Source organism: Bos taurus, chromosome 17 (genome assembly GCF_002263795.3).
Source record: "Bos taurus isolate L1 Dominette 01449 registration number 42190680 breed Hereford chromosome 17, ARS-UCD2.0, whole genome shotgun sequence".
In the NCBI taxonomy this organism is placed as follows: Eukaryota; Metazoa; Chordata; class Mammalia; order Artiodactyla; family Bovidae; genus Bos; species Bos taurus.
The window spans coordinates 43,620,412-43,635,238 of record NC_037344.1 but is presented as its reverse complement, the minus strand read 5'-3'; the positions used below and the strand labels follow the sequence as shown (position 1 = coordinate 43,635,238).

At 41.9% G+C, this 14,827-nt stretch overlaps 1 protein-coding gene across 9 annotated transcripts in view; it reads left to right on the top strand.

The window, feature by feature from the left end:
* The window catches only part of GUCY1A1 (guanylate cyclase 1 soluble subunit alpha 1), a 72,155-nt gene that overhangs the window by 38,120 nt on the left and 19,208 nt on the right, over nucleotides 1-14,827 (top strand). For all 9 annotated transcript variants that reach the window (XM_005217642.5, XM_005217641.5, XM_024977000.2 and 6 more), the window contains 4 exon segments: nucleotides 4,531-4,589; nucleotides 5,920-6,629; nucleotides 8,652-9,137; nucleotides 12,821-12,964. In XM_005217642.5, coding sequence (XP_005217699.1) covers nucleotides 4,531-4,589; nucleotides 5,920-6,629; nucleotides 8,652-9,137; nucleotides 12,821-12,964 — 1,399 coding nt within the window.

Below are 14,827 nucleotides of genomic sequence, written 5' to 3'. Positions count from 1 at the left end.
TCAGTTGCATGAATCTCCTGTTACAATCACTGTCACAGCTTCTAATAACCAGCACTTAGTGGTGTCTCGCATATATGAATCACTTTGGTATGTAGGAACTGGGCTAAGCGTTTGAGCTGCCACTAATCTGAAAGGAAGTGTGTTCATTTTTCACAGTTCATATGTCACTAAGCTCAGGTTTCTATAAAATGTCTAGAATTTTATAGCTGTTTAGGAAATGGCAGAATGGAGTTTCAAGCCTGGGTTTTTCAGAGCCCGTGATTTTAACCATGTTACCCTGTGCTTCTCCATTTAGTAAACTCCCAAAAGGCCTATTCTTTTCTGCTAGGGTGTAATTTCTGAAATATTTAACAAAGTTAAGGCATAGATCAGAGCAGACTCCTGCTTGAAGAACAGTGCCAAGAATCTGGGGCTAGGTCCCAGTGCAGCCTGCCTGTCCCTTTGCCCCAGCCTAAGCCACAATTTTTTAAAATTAATTAACTTATTTTAATTGGAGGCTGATTATTTTACAATATTGCACAGGTTAAATTTTTAGCTCCCACATCAGCAGGGAAGGATGTGGGAGTAAGAGGTGGGCAACTCAGGAGTGGGGCAGCAGCTGGATCAGTCCTTAGGGAGGTGTTTTGGTATTTTCCTAACTAGCTTGGTTATACTGATTATACTGATATTCAAATACCTATTCCATTTGTACTTTTTCTTCTACTTTGTCTTTGAAACTTTCTTTAAGAAAGCTTTCTGTAGCAGTTTCATATATAAGGTGAATTAAAAACAAACAAGCAAACCCTGATTTTTAGAGTTCATTTTACAAATACATCTTGGCACATTTACGGTTGGTGGGAAACTTGATTTGGCTTTGTTTTGGTTTCCCAGAAATTGAAGGATTATTTGCTGTGTAAATACTACAATAAACACTTGCATTCAAATTTCAGAATTGAATTTGCAACTTTTGCAAACCAGTACCTTTGTCAGGAATATTTTATACATTTATCCATCTGCTGCTCAGGAGGGGATCATCTGCTCTGTGCGTTTTCTGGGCTTAATTTCACTCGCTGACTAACTGGTCCCAGGCTTCAGGCAGCAGGCAAGCCAAGAAGGGGTCAGAGACAGATCCAAAGAGAGTGTGAATCTATGTGTCTGACAGAAGCTGTGTTTGCAGAGTGATATGGACAGCATTCCAGAAGCCTCTGACCTTAATTCTCAGTCCGGCTGATAAGATAGCCAGCAAGTCCTGGAGCTGTGCTACTCTGTCTGTCTGCCTGAGGCCTTGGCAGCCAGTTGACTCAGAATTTATTCCCAGGGCTTGGTGTCCTGAAATGTGCCTAAGCTCGATGCTGATATTCAATTAGGATGTGTTCCCAGAGATGGAGCTCTTTAAAAAAAAAAAAAAAACACCTCAAAACTTTAAAAAATGATTTTATTTGAAATTTTGAAAAATCTTTTTACCTCTTCTTTGACTTCTTAAAGCATTATCATACTGTTAAAGTGTCCTAATGATTATACCACTGTTGAAATAAGAAGAGGGACTTTTTCTCTTATGAGACTGCCTGCTGATAATGCCAAATGGCTTCTCTCTGCTTTGTTTCTTTAGTTCTTGGCTATGTGGGGCCTTTTTCCCCATCTTTCTGGCAGGTTGGCTGCCATTTCTACTGAGGGCACTGTGCTGACTGCTGAGGGGAACTTCACTTTCCCACCCACCACCATTTTTAAAATTTTAAATTTATTTATCTTTAAATTGAAGGATAACTGCTTTACAGAATTGTGTTGGTTTCTGCCAAACATCACTATGTATCAGCCATAGGTATATATACGTCCCCTCCGTCTTGAACCTCCCTCCCATCTTCCTCCCTCTCCCACCCCTTTAAGTTGTTACAGAGCCCTGATTTGAGTTCCCTGAGTCATACAGCACACCCACCACCATTTTTAAGTGAATGAGTTTTATTCAGTCATTATGATACCCTTTTGGGTTGGTTTTGAGCTTTTGCTTTTATCTTTTCCTAGGACCTTTTGATCACATCATGTGTGAATTCATGGCTGGTGTATGTGTGCCTGTGTGTATAACATACTTACATTTGCTGGTGTACATGCAGACATACACCTTATTTTTAAATTTTTTGAAGGTAAAGTTAAGGAACTTATTTTGAATGGCACTGTATGATGTCCATGGGGTCGCTAAGAGTTGGACATGACTGAGCGACTTCCCTTTCACTTTCCACTTTCATGCATTGGAGGAGGAAATGGCAACCCACTCCAGAATTCTTGCCTGGAGAATCCCAGGGACGGAGGAGCCTGGTGGGTTGCCGTCTATGGGGTCGCACAGAGTCAGACACGACTGAAGTGACTTAGCAGCAGCAGCAGCAGCAGCAGCAGTGTGATGTTTGACTTAGCTAAGCTTTGCTGGGAATTGGCAGAAGAGTCCTCTGAGCAGCTTTAGGCTAATTCTTCAAAAAAAAAAAAAAAAGAAGTTGCTTAAATGAGAAGAAGGAACAAATCTGGAGACTGACTAATATAGTATATAACAAGGGGTTGGGGGTATCTAATTCAAACTAGATGTAATATCATAGCCTGATCCCCAAGTTATTTAGATAAGAATATATTTCTGACTGTTGTTGTTCAGTTGCTAAGTCATGTCCAACTCTCTGTGACCCCATGGACCGAAGCACTCCAGTCCTTCAGACTGAAGCACTTCTCTCTCCCTATCTCCCAGACTTTGCTCAAACTCATGTCCATTGAGTCGGTGATGCCATGCAACCATCTCATCCTTTGTTGCCCACCTTCTCCTCCTGCCCTCAGTCTTTCCTGGCATCAGGGTCTTATTCCAATGAGTTGGCTCTTTGCATCAGGTGGCAAAGAGTATTGGAGCTTCAGCATCAGTCCTTCCAATGAATGTCCAAGGTTGATTTCCTTTAGGATTGACTGGTTTGATCTCCTTGTAGTCCAAGGGACTCTCAAGAATCTTCTCCAGCATCACAATTTGAATGCATCAGTTCTTTGGTGCTCAGCCTTCTTTATGGTGAAACTCTCATATCCAAACATGACTACTGGAAAAACCATAGCTTTGACCAGATGGATCTTTGTCCGCAGAGTGATGTCTCTGCTTTTTAGCATGTTGTCTAGGTTTGTCATAACTTTTCTTTCAAGGAGCAAGCATCCTTTAATTTCATGGCTGCAATCACTGTCTGCAGTGATTTTGGAGCCCAAGAAAATAAAATTTGCCATTGTTTTCACTTTTCCCCCATCTATTTGCCATGAAGTGATGGAACCAGATGCTATGATCTTAGTTTTTTGAATGTTGAGTTTTAAGCCAGATTTTTCACTCTCCTCTTTCACCCTAATCAAGAGGCTCTTTAGTTCCTCTTTACTTTCTGCCATAGAGTGGTATCATTTGCATATTGGAGGTTGTTGATATTTCTCCCAGCAGTCTTGATTCCAGCTTGTGATTCATCCAGCCCAGCATTTCACATGTTGTACTCTACACATAAGTTAAATAAGCAGGGTGACAACATACAGCCTTGACATACTTGTTTCCCAATTTTGAACAGTCTATTGTGCCATGTTATAAGCAGTATACCTTTATGTGATCAAGTAGCCAGTGGGATGATTTTCCTTGTCAAGAATTTTTTCTTTTGAAGTTTCTCTACATGTATCATGCTTTATTGAAATCTGTTTGATATAGTATTTTCAACTTATGCCTATTTGTGATCTTGGCTTGTCTAATAGCAAACTGAACCACAAAATAACTTGGGTATCTTTTAATATGCTTTAGTAGTTTTGTGAATTTGATTTTAATCAGTTATCACTATCAGAACTCATCAAAAAAACAATTAAGCAAACATGAATCAACAAGTTGTCCAGTTGAAATTACAAAATCCTATCAGTCAAAATGTATGCTATTATATATCATTAATCATATATATTAAATTATATTGATTATTATTAATATATAAGTATATTATAAACATGTGTTCCTTAAAGCAGTTCAGTAATTTAATAAGGAATAAATTTATTTCGTTACTAATTTTATATTAGATCAATTAGATCATTTAATGTGATGATGCCTGATAGTTAAATATATAGAACCTAAAACCTAAAAGTAGCATGTACTGTGTATTTGCTTTAAAAAATAAATAAGGACTTACTTAGACGTGAAACCCATCAGTAGGTAGATTTTTCTTCTTGGTTGTTTTATCAGAAAAGCCCGTCCTGATTTATTATCATCCTTGGCCATTTGTACCATTGGGTTTTCTGCCAGCACAAACCTTTATACTATTAGCTTATATGCAGTTAGTCTCAAGGGTAGATATGCTTTATGAAGAGTGATGAAATAGTCTAGGTCATGTATATTTGGGGGTTTTCCAACGTTGATTTGGTTTGTACATGTCACTGCTCCTGTCCTTTAAACTCGACAGTCAAGATTTGCCTCTACAAAGAAGGTAATTTAAATTATTTTCTGTCAGCATTTCTGTATGTTATAATCTGAAATTTTAGCATTCATTTGTCAGTTTATAATTTAAGATATTGAACTAATTTCAGGAAATCTTTGGAAAGAGAAGACTTTGAAAAAATAGTTGTGGACCAAGCAATTGCAGCAGGTAATAGAATTAAATATATGAAATTAGAAAATAATTTGCTTATAGAACTATTTCACCTGTAAAGTAAAATTTTCTATTCCTAGAAAATATTTACCTGGAGAACTAATATTTTCTTTAAAATATTCATGTTTATTTGTTGGTAACATCCAATGTGAAATGTTAAATATCATGTTTTGTGTTAATGTAAAGAATTACTCTTTTTCGTACTTATACCTTTGTTTGACCTCAAACGTTTCCTCTTCTTACAATGTTTATTTGCTGAGAAGTAGATAAAGCTGCCTGGCAGGCTGATTTATAGACATTCATGTGCTTTGGTCTTGAACTTGGTAACTAAGTGTCCTTCATTTATGCATGAAAAGTTCTACTCAGCATAGTAATATAAGTAAGTTTTTAAAGGTTGGAAGCAATTATGAGAAATATGTGAGCAGTGCTTACATATTAATACTTAGTTTGGCAGAATCAAGCAGATGAGTGACTTTGTCATACTGTCCTTTTCAAAGTTCGAGTATGTGGACCAACTGGTGAGGTTTTTTTTGAAGTAGATTTGAAGAATTTGCTTCTGCTGCTGCTGATGATGACTGACTTGCACTGAACCCTCTCTCTGGGTCAGGCACAATTCTAACATGGCCCACAAACACCACAGCAGTGCTGTGAACAGGGCATCCATGTTTCCCCTACGTTATAGATGAGAAGAGTGTGGTACAAAGAGTTTAAAGAATAAAGGAGACTAGTGAAGGAAAAGTTGTGGAAAGTAAATGATATATTCCCAACACATTTTCATTCAGGTAACATTAAACAACAAGAATGCTATTTTGCTCAAAAATAATAATAATAATATTTACTACTATTATAATATATTACTTTATATCATCTCAAGAAAAATGACAAAATTGAATTTCACCACCAGTGATATAAATTAATTCTATATCTGATGCTTATATTCCAAGGGGGCTAGCTAGTACCCCTTCACAACATGTGCCACTGTTTCTGATGTTAACAAGGTGGGAAAACTTCTTTTGAAAGAGACTTAACCCTCTGATTCCAATTGCTCTTTTATAGTTAAGTTTCAGGGTGATAAAAAGTCATATACTCAATTGATCATTATTTCATAATTAACCAATTCGGGTGTATATTTGGAGTTACTTGAATTTTAGAAATGAATTTATGCAGATAATTTTAACAAAAATGATTAATTTTGGTTGGAACTCTTATAGCAGATATAAAGCAAGCTAAATTGTCAGATAAGGTGGTATTAAAAATAGTAGTAAAAATACAGCTCTGCCAAGATGATGCATATGATATGGCAGAAAAATGTGTTCTATGCTTTCAGGAGTTCCAGTGGAGATCATCAAAGAATCTCTTGGTGAGGAGCTTTTTAAAATATGTTATGAAGAAGATGAATACATCCTAGGTGTGGTTGGAGGAACCCTGAAAGATTTTTTAAATAGCTTCAGCACCCTCCTGAAACAGAGCAGCCACTGTCAAGAAGCAGAAAAGAAGGGCAGGTTTGAGGACGCATCCATCCTATGCCTGGATAAAGATCCCGATGTCTTATATGTTTACTATTTCTTCCCCAAGAGGATCACTTCCCTGATTCTCCCCGGCATCATTAAGGCAGCTGCTCGCATACTGTATGAGACGGAAGTGGAGGTTTCTTCGACGCCTTCTCGCTTCCACCAGGACTGCCGTGAGTTCGTGGACCAGCCCTGCGAGCTCTACTCCGTCCACATCAGGAGCGCCCGGCCGCACCCGCCCCCTGGGAAACCCGTGTCCTCGCTGGTCATCCCCGCCTCGCTCTTCTGCAAGACCTTCCCTTTCCACTTCATGCTTGACAGAGATATGAGCATCCTGCAGCTCGGCCACGGCATCAGGCGGCTGATGAGCAGGAGAGACGTGCAAGGGAAGCCTCATTTTGATGAGTACTTTGAGATCCTGACCCCCAAAATCAGCCAGACGTTCAGCGGCATTATGACCATGCTGAACATGCAGTTCCTGGTGCGAGTGAGGAGGTGGGACAACTCCATGAAGAAATCTTCCAGGGTAAGAAGAAAAGTTGTCCTGTTGTGATATGGATTCAATGATTTCACTTTTAAAGACTGGGTGTGAAAAATGTAAAAATATACCTGTATCACTTCACAATATTTTAAACATTTTTTAATGTGGACCATTTTTAAAGTCTTTATTGAATTTGTTACAGTGTTGCTTCTACTTTTTGTTTTTTGGCTTTTTGGGTGAAGGGAATGTGGGATCTTAGTTCCCTGACCAGGGGTCAAATTTGCAGAGTCTTAACCACTGGACTGCCAGGGAAGTCGCCAGAATTTTTAATAAAATATTTCTGTTTAAAATAATTCTAAAATACTTTGAAGGCTTAAAACAAGATTCTTTGTGCATTCATTTGCTTGCTTACTTAAGGCATTACTTCACAAATATTTTTTGAACGCAGTCTACCTTTTAAAATCTTTGTGTGCTGTGCTGTGCTAAGTCATTTCAGTGGTGTCCGACTCTTTGCAACCCTATAGACTGTAGCCTGCCAGATTCCTCTCTCCATGGGATTCTCCAAGTGAGAGTATTGGAGTGGGTTGCCGTGCCCTCCTCCAACGGGATCTTCCCGGCCCAGGGATGGAACCCATGTCTCTTACATCTCCTGTATTGGCAGGTTGGTTTTTTACCACTAGCATCACCTGGAAAATATTTATGGAGTATTTTATAGCTGAATTACAAAAATACTTCTGTAAAAATATGGCTTCGATCATCACAAAATAGCTGACTTAATTTGGATAATAAGAGGAGTTCTACAACAAAGAAACAAAAATGACTTGTTTCTTAGAGGAGGCAACTAAATGGATTCTTAAGTCAATATTTAATAGACATGGAAAAAATCAATAACTTGTTTGATTAACTGTTAGAAAATGTGGGAGAAAGTGTTCTGCTCTCATCTCATAGTAGAGAACCATGCGTGATTTAGAAAAGAAGTTTGGAAACCACAGTCAGTAGTATAACTGAGCTCATAGAAAGGCTCACAACGCACCTCTCTTCTGGACAAGTTAACCCAGAAGACAAACCATCTGTCCTCCCAGATGGAAACAGCTTTATTACTTTTTGTCATAAACACAGTACAACTAAATGTTTAAAAGTAGGTACTACTTTTAAGATGTCCATTGCAAAATCAAAAACATTATGTACATTTTTGTTTAAAACAAAAAAGCCACTTTTTACAGTTCTTTTTTAATCAGTAAATGATATCTGTGTGTATTCTTCCATGTCATTAGACACCGCTCTCTTTCACGATGGGATAGGCCATGTCGTATCCCATTGTGTGGTCGTCCTGAACTTTGGTTAACCATTCACTGTTGAAGGACGTCCAGGCTGCTTTTGTGGCTCTGTTTCGTTAACACGTATGTACACATCTGTCTCCTTCACACATGTGAGCTTGTGACCCAGAATGAAAACGTGAAGCCCCCTCCCCCAGGGGTCCTGTGCACCCTTCTGCTGATGGCTGCTGCTGAGAGAATGTTGGAGCAGAAGCATCAGTGTAGCACGCAGTGAGAAAGCCTTGAAGCAAGAATTTGGGGCATTGTTGATTGAAAAATCATATTTTCTGTGTAATCTGTGATACTGGGAAAGATTGAGGGCAGGAGGAAAAGGGGGCAACAGAGGATGAGATGGTTGGAAGGCATCACCAACTCAGTAGACATGAGTTTGAGCAAACTCTAGGAGACAGTAGAGGACAAGGAAGCCTGGTGTGCTGCAGTTCATGGGGTCACAAAGAGTTGGACATGACTTAGCAACTGAACAGCAACAATTCTCCAGTATATTCTCCAGATGTATGCATGCATTTTAGAGCTCATAGTAAATTGAAACCGTAAGAGAGCCTATTGTTTTTGTCAACAAGTAGAAAAAGCTCAAGTTTAAAAACAAAGGTGGGGTGGGGGGACTAAGATCCTGCAAGGTGTGTGACTTATTCAAAAAAAAAAAGAAGGGATTATCACTGTTCCTGTTTCCTCACTTTTTGTCTGTTGGGAACGTGAATAAGCCACAAAGCTTGGTCCTCCTTTTACACAGGTGATGGACCTCAAAGGCCAGATGATCTACATGGTGGAGTCCAGCTCCATCCTGTTCCTGGGCTCACCCTGCGTGGACAGACTGGAAGACTTCACAGGCCGAGGGCTGTACCTCTCCGACATCCCCATCCACAACGCGCTGCGGGATGTGGTGCTGATTGGGGAGCAGGCCAGGGCCCAGGATGGCCTGAAGAAGAGGCTGGGCAAGCTGAAGGCCACGCTGGAGCAGGCCCACCAGGCCCTGGAGGAGGAGAAGCGGAAGACGGTGGACCTGCTGTGTTCCATCTTCCCCAGTGAGGTGGCGCGGCAGCTGTGGCAGGGCCACGCTGTGCAGGCCAAGCGCTTCGGCAATGTCACCATGCTCTTCTCGGACATCGTGGGGTTCACGGCCATCTGTTCCCAGTGCTCCCCGCTGCAGGTCATCACCATGCTCAACGCACTGTACACCCGCTTTGACCGGCAGTGTGGAGAGCTGGATGTCTACAAGGTAGGGGGCCAGGCCCTGGACGGGGAGAGTTGGGCATTGGGCCAGGAGCCTGTCCTGGGAGCAGACATCCTGCCTTCGTTGTATGGGTGTCTTCTGGCTCTGAATCTGCTCAGAGATGATTATTCCAGAAAGGACAGCCACTGTGTCTTTTCACAGAATGCAGGGTGACAGCAAGAGAGTGGGCTGCCAGACCCTCAGAAAGGTGACGTTTTAAAGTCAGTGAGCCTGACACTTGGACTGTGAAAACTGAGATGAATTGGTTTGGTTTTGTTTTCTGGTTTTTTTTAAGTATTGATTTTTTTTTTTTTTGGCTGCTCTGGGTCTTATTTGCAGAATGTGGGATCTAGTTCCCTGATCAGGGATTGAACCTGGGCCCCCTGGATTGGGAGCTTGGAGTTATAGCCACTGGACCACCAGGGAAATACCAAGACGGACTGTTAAGCCTGAGATGTTTCAAAGAGGGAGGATGTAGCCTTTCCATCTGCAAAAGTAAAGAAGCAGGAGGATTACATCAATTGTCTTCCAACACATTCATTCAGTATAGAGTAACAGGATGCTTTTAACGGCCAGGGAACAGAAACTCAAATCACCTGCTTGTCTGGTGACCAAGGGCAGGAGACGGCCTGTCTTCAAATCTCGTTTTCTGCCTTGTTTGCTTTGTAAGCAGAGAAAGTTAAACAACCTTTCCCATTTCTGAAACAGAGGATATAATATCCATTCACAGAGTTAATATGCACGAATAACATGCTTTATGTCCTGTAATCTTCATGAACGGAGCTCTGATAAAGATTACGGTAAAAAAAATATCTGTTATTCATCAGCCAGCAGGGTTGACTGAGTGCCTGCAGGGTACCAGGCATCATTCTAGGCTCTGGGGATGTAAAGAGATTGTCCCGGAAACATAATAAACTATTTTTAATGTAACTATTGTTAATAAGGGGCTTCCCAGATGGCACTAGTGGTAAAGAACCTACTTGCCAATGCAGGAGACATAAGAGATGTGGGTTTGATCCCTGGATTGGGAAGATCCTCTGGAGGAGGAAATGGCAACACACTCTAGTATTCTTGCCTGGAGAATCCCATAGACAGAGGAACCTGGCAGGCTATAGTCCATGGGGTCGCACAGAGTTGGACTCGACTGAAATGACTTAGCACGCATTATTAATAAGAGAACCAATGAAGAGATTCTGACTGTTTCTTTAGAAGTAAAACATTTTCTTACTGATTTAATGTTTCTTACATATTTCTCAGCATTGGCTTGAAGAATAAAGCGTGCTTCTCATTTATGTGGCTTGAATCATGTTTTAATATGCCACATAAAAAATTGACATTTCAGAGCTTAACCTAACATGAAAAAAATAAATGATTAAAGAGGAAACAAAAATTATCTATGGGACAATGTAAGCCCTGCTTGGTTCCAGTCTAGATGCTCACGGTGAAACTTTCTCTTTAAAACATTTCTAACAGGAAATTCCAGACAGAGCTGTGTTTCCCTTGGGAAAAAAGTGGTCCATGTATAATTACAGATAAAATAATTGGCTTCAGTTAGGTTAAGCTGGATGGCCTCTTGTGGAATTCACTGTATTTATTTGTAGACAGCTGATGTCTTGAGAAGGTCTCCTCTCAGAACTGTGAGGAGGTCTCGCTCTCCTCTGCAAACTGTCCAGCTGCTCACAGAAGCCGCCCACTGCTGCACGGTGCTCCCTGCTGAAATGTTTAAAACTGTTGTCACTCCTCTCTAGCGTTCAGAGCCTTACTCCTCATGGTGAGGATGGGGCGCAGAGTCCCCTGGGGACCCAGCTGCTGTCCCAGCCGGTGAGTCTGTGTCCTCGCTTCACCTGCTGTTCACGTCAACGCTGTGTGGAAACACTGGAGATGCTGTGAATAAATGGGGAGGGGGCCTCCCCTCAGAATACACTTAGGATACAGAGTGTGTTCCCATCACCGGCTCACCTGTGCCTGGCTGGCTTGTTTATCCCAGCCCCGAATTGGACCAGGACTCCGTTCAGTTTCATTTTCTTTCTTTCATTCTTTTGGTCATTTTCCTGCTTGTTTGATTATTTATCTAGTGGTTTAGAATATCCTTACTGGTCCTCCAGAGTTTGCCAGCGTGGTGGGGGGCGGAGTCCAGTCCCTGTGATAAGAGCCCCAGAGCAGGGAGGGAGCCAGGGAGGGACACACAGATAGAGGACAGGATAGATTCCCTGTGACGCTGGGGACGTCATGCCACGCTTGCCAGCGCAGGGGCTCCAGCAGGGCTGAGGGGGCCTCTCCCCCTACTGAGTAGCTCTTTGAGCCCTGTGACAGGTTAGCGCCTAGGCTGAGTGCATCTCCGTGTGTGTGGCCAAGGTGATACTGTCAGATGCCAGGCTCGCTCACGGGTGAATATCCTGGGCCCCAGTGGTGGAGGAGTTGATGAGACAGCAGACTCAGAGAGCTCGCTTTCCACCAGGAAAACAGACAACAAAGGCGTGAATTCACAGCACGCCAGTTGGTGTGCTCTCTCTGGAAGGAAATAGAGCAGGTGCAGGGGAGCCAGGGATTTCACGGAAGTGGCCGGAATCACCTTCCTTGCAAGGTGAGTTTTAGCAGAGCCTGAGGAAACCAAGGACGTGCCTAGTGGTCACCTGCAGGAATACTGATCTAGACAAAGGAATAACAAACATTTGCAATGTTTGAGGGAAAACAGGAGGCCAGCAGCTTGGGACAAAGTGAGCAAGAAAGAGAATAAGGAGAAGGATCAGGATCAGGGGCAGTAGAAAGGCAGGACAGGAACTTTGGGGGCAGCTTAAGGGCTCTGGCATTTATTCTGAGTGAAATAAGCAATTGCTGATGCTGTCCCCCTTTCTCTTCTCTCTCACCTTCACCCCTCCAGATTGCCAGCTTTGGATCAGAACAGTGATATGATCTAGGTTACAATAAGAATTTGGAGGAGAAAAATGCACCTATTACAATTTGGTAGCTAATTTGTGAATTTAAATGAACTGTTAGTTTTCTATATTCAGCATGACAACTGAAAAGCACTCGTAACAACAGCAATAATGACAATGATAATAACTGATCAATACATGAAATTCACAGAAGAGATTGATTTCCGATAGCTTTCCAATCACCATTGTCTCTGCCTCCCCTTTGACATCTTAGTCTCTGTACTTTATGATTAATATTCATGTAGACAGTTTATCATTGCTATGACGGCACCAAAAGTTCTTTGAAAAGTTGCAATGTCAGTTTTAACCTTAACTATATTCATAGGACCTTGATTCAGTAGTGACTTTGTTCAAAGCACTGTATTTTATGCTGAGAGGATATTATCACCCAATATCTCAAACATATTATAATAGATTCAAAGTAAGTCATTTGCTTCTACAAAGTCCATTTTACATGGTGTGGGAAGAAAGAGGTGCAGGGATATGGGGGAATCAGTGGCAAGTTTGGGAGCAGACACCCCTCCTGACACTGTATTCACAGCAGGGTGCTGCCTTTCAGCTTAGAAACCTTGTGAGTTTCCTGGAAAGAAAAACCTTTTCCAAGAGTCTGTGATTGACTCTGATGTTCCATTGGCCCATGAAGCTGAGATTTCTGCTTCATGATGTAATTTCTGCTGTATGATGTACACTGTGATGCTTCCTGGGTTTTTGTTGTTTTTTTTTTTTGTAATGTGGAGAATCTGTTGTGCATAGGTGGAGACGATTGGCGATGCGTACTGTGTGGCTGGGGGCTTACATAAAGAGAGTGACACCCACGCTGTTCAGATCGCGCTGATGGCCCTCAAGATGATGGAACTCTCTCATGAAGTCGTGTCTCCCCACGGAGAACCCATCAAGGTGAGCCTGCTCACGTGTTGTTCAGGAGATGTCACGAGAGTAAATGCTGGGTAGTTAGTCTTGCTGTATCTCACTGTTCTCTGAACCGTGGGTAGGCAAGGTGCCAGCGGGGAAGCTGGAAGAAAAGTCAAGGAGCTGTAGGAACTGCAGACATGTTTATTCTTTCCTGACTGGCACAGCAGCCATAGCAGCAGACAAGCTGTATTTTCTCATGGTTGACCCAGCGGACACAGCCATAACCGTGGCCATAACGCAGCCTCAAGGGCTTTTCAGGTGGATCTTCTATATGTTTACAGAACAGAAGTGGCCCGTGCCCAAGTGGGTACATTGTGACATGCATGCACAGTGCTATAAGTTAGCTCAGCTGTTACATAACCATGTATTTACAACACGTGGGGCCAGAGTGAGAGGCCATGGGGTGAGAGAGCCTGACCGGTACCTGCTTGGCTAATTAGCCTTTTCCCTACAGTTAGTTATCAGTAGAATGGTGCATCCATCAGGGTTTAGTTGCATAGAGTAGATCTCCAGCTCATTGAAGCATCAGAAAATCTGTAAGTGGCTTACAGATCACTAGGACCAAGGAAGCCATCCATGACTTGAGCTCTCAGAGAGTGGATCCTAAAGCCATGCTTCAGAACCATGGCTTCCTCTGTGATCTGGAAGCTGGTTCTAGAACCACACAGCCACAGCCAGGCAGCAAACCATTGTGCTCAGAAAGTAGCTGTCTCCACTACTGGCTGCACAGCAGAGTTGCACCCACTGTAATTGCATCAGCAACGTGGAAATCCTGCATCATGACTCACAAATTGAATGACTAGAAACCGGGCTCCCTGCTAAGCCTGGGAGACGGAGCACGCAGTCTTCTGCTGTGCTCACAAGGGAAGCTATAGGCAGAAATCCAGATTCCCAGAGCTTATGCAAGGGCGTCTGATTCACCAAAACCTCAGTACATCTAGAAACTTCGAGGGAGTTTGAAAAATGTAGTTTTGGGTTTTTTGAGCCCTGCAGGGGAGGAATTTAACTAGAATGAATGTGGACTGGGTAATCTAGTAATATTTTCCAGGACACATAAAATTCCAAAATTTCTAAATAAGCCAGATCCCAGAATAAGAATGTCTTATTGCAGATGATAAAATTAACGTGCCTGGCATAGATTTAATAGATAACACATGAACAGATATCTTTATTTGTCCTACTTGAAGTGAGTCTGCCACTTAACTTTTATAGAACAGTCCTCAATTGATGACCTTCAGAAATGAGCCTTTGAAATAATATGGAATCCTATCTGGCATGATATAAAATACAGAGAGAAGGAGGAAAAAGAAGTTTAGCCAGAGCTCTGGCTTATACCGTAAAGAACCTGCCTGCAATTCAGGAGACCCAGGTTCAGTCCCTCGGTTGGGAAGATCCTCTGGAGAAGGGAACAGCTACCCACTCCAGCATCGTGCCTGGAGAATGCTATGGACAGAGGAGCCTGGCAGGCTACAGTCCATGGGGTCACAAAGAGTCAGACATGACTGAGCCATTAACTTTCACTTTCTTTTTCTCTCCAATGTTACTATCAATAGAAGCTGTATGTGTAAGCCTTCACAACTATTTCTTAAGAGAATGGTCGTCCCAGTTATATGCTGATGTGTGACATGCTTCCCTAAAGTTAGTGGTGTAAAACCACAGAGCTTTTTTTTTTTAAGCATTTTTATTTTGTTTTATTTTTTTCCTAATTTTATTTTATTTTTAAACTTTACATAATTGTATTAGTTTTGCCAAATATCAAAATGAATCCACCACAGGTATACATGTGTTCCCCATCCTGAACCCTCCTCCCTCCTCCCTCCCCATACCATCCCTCTGGGTCGTCCCAGT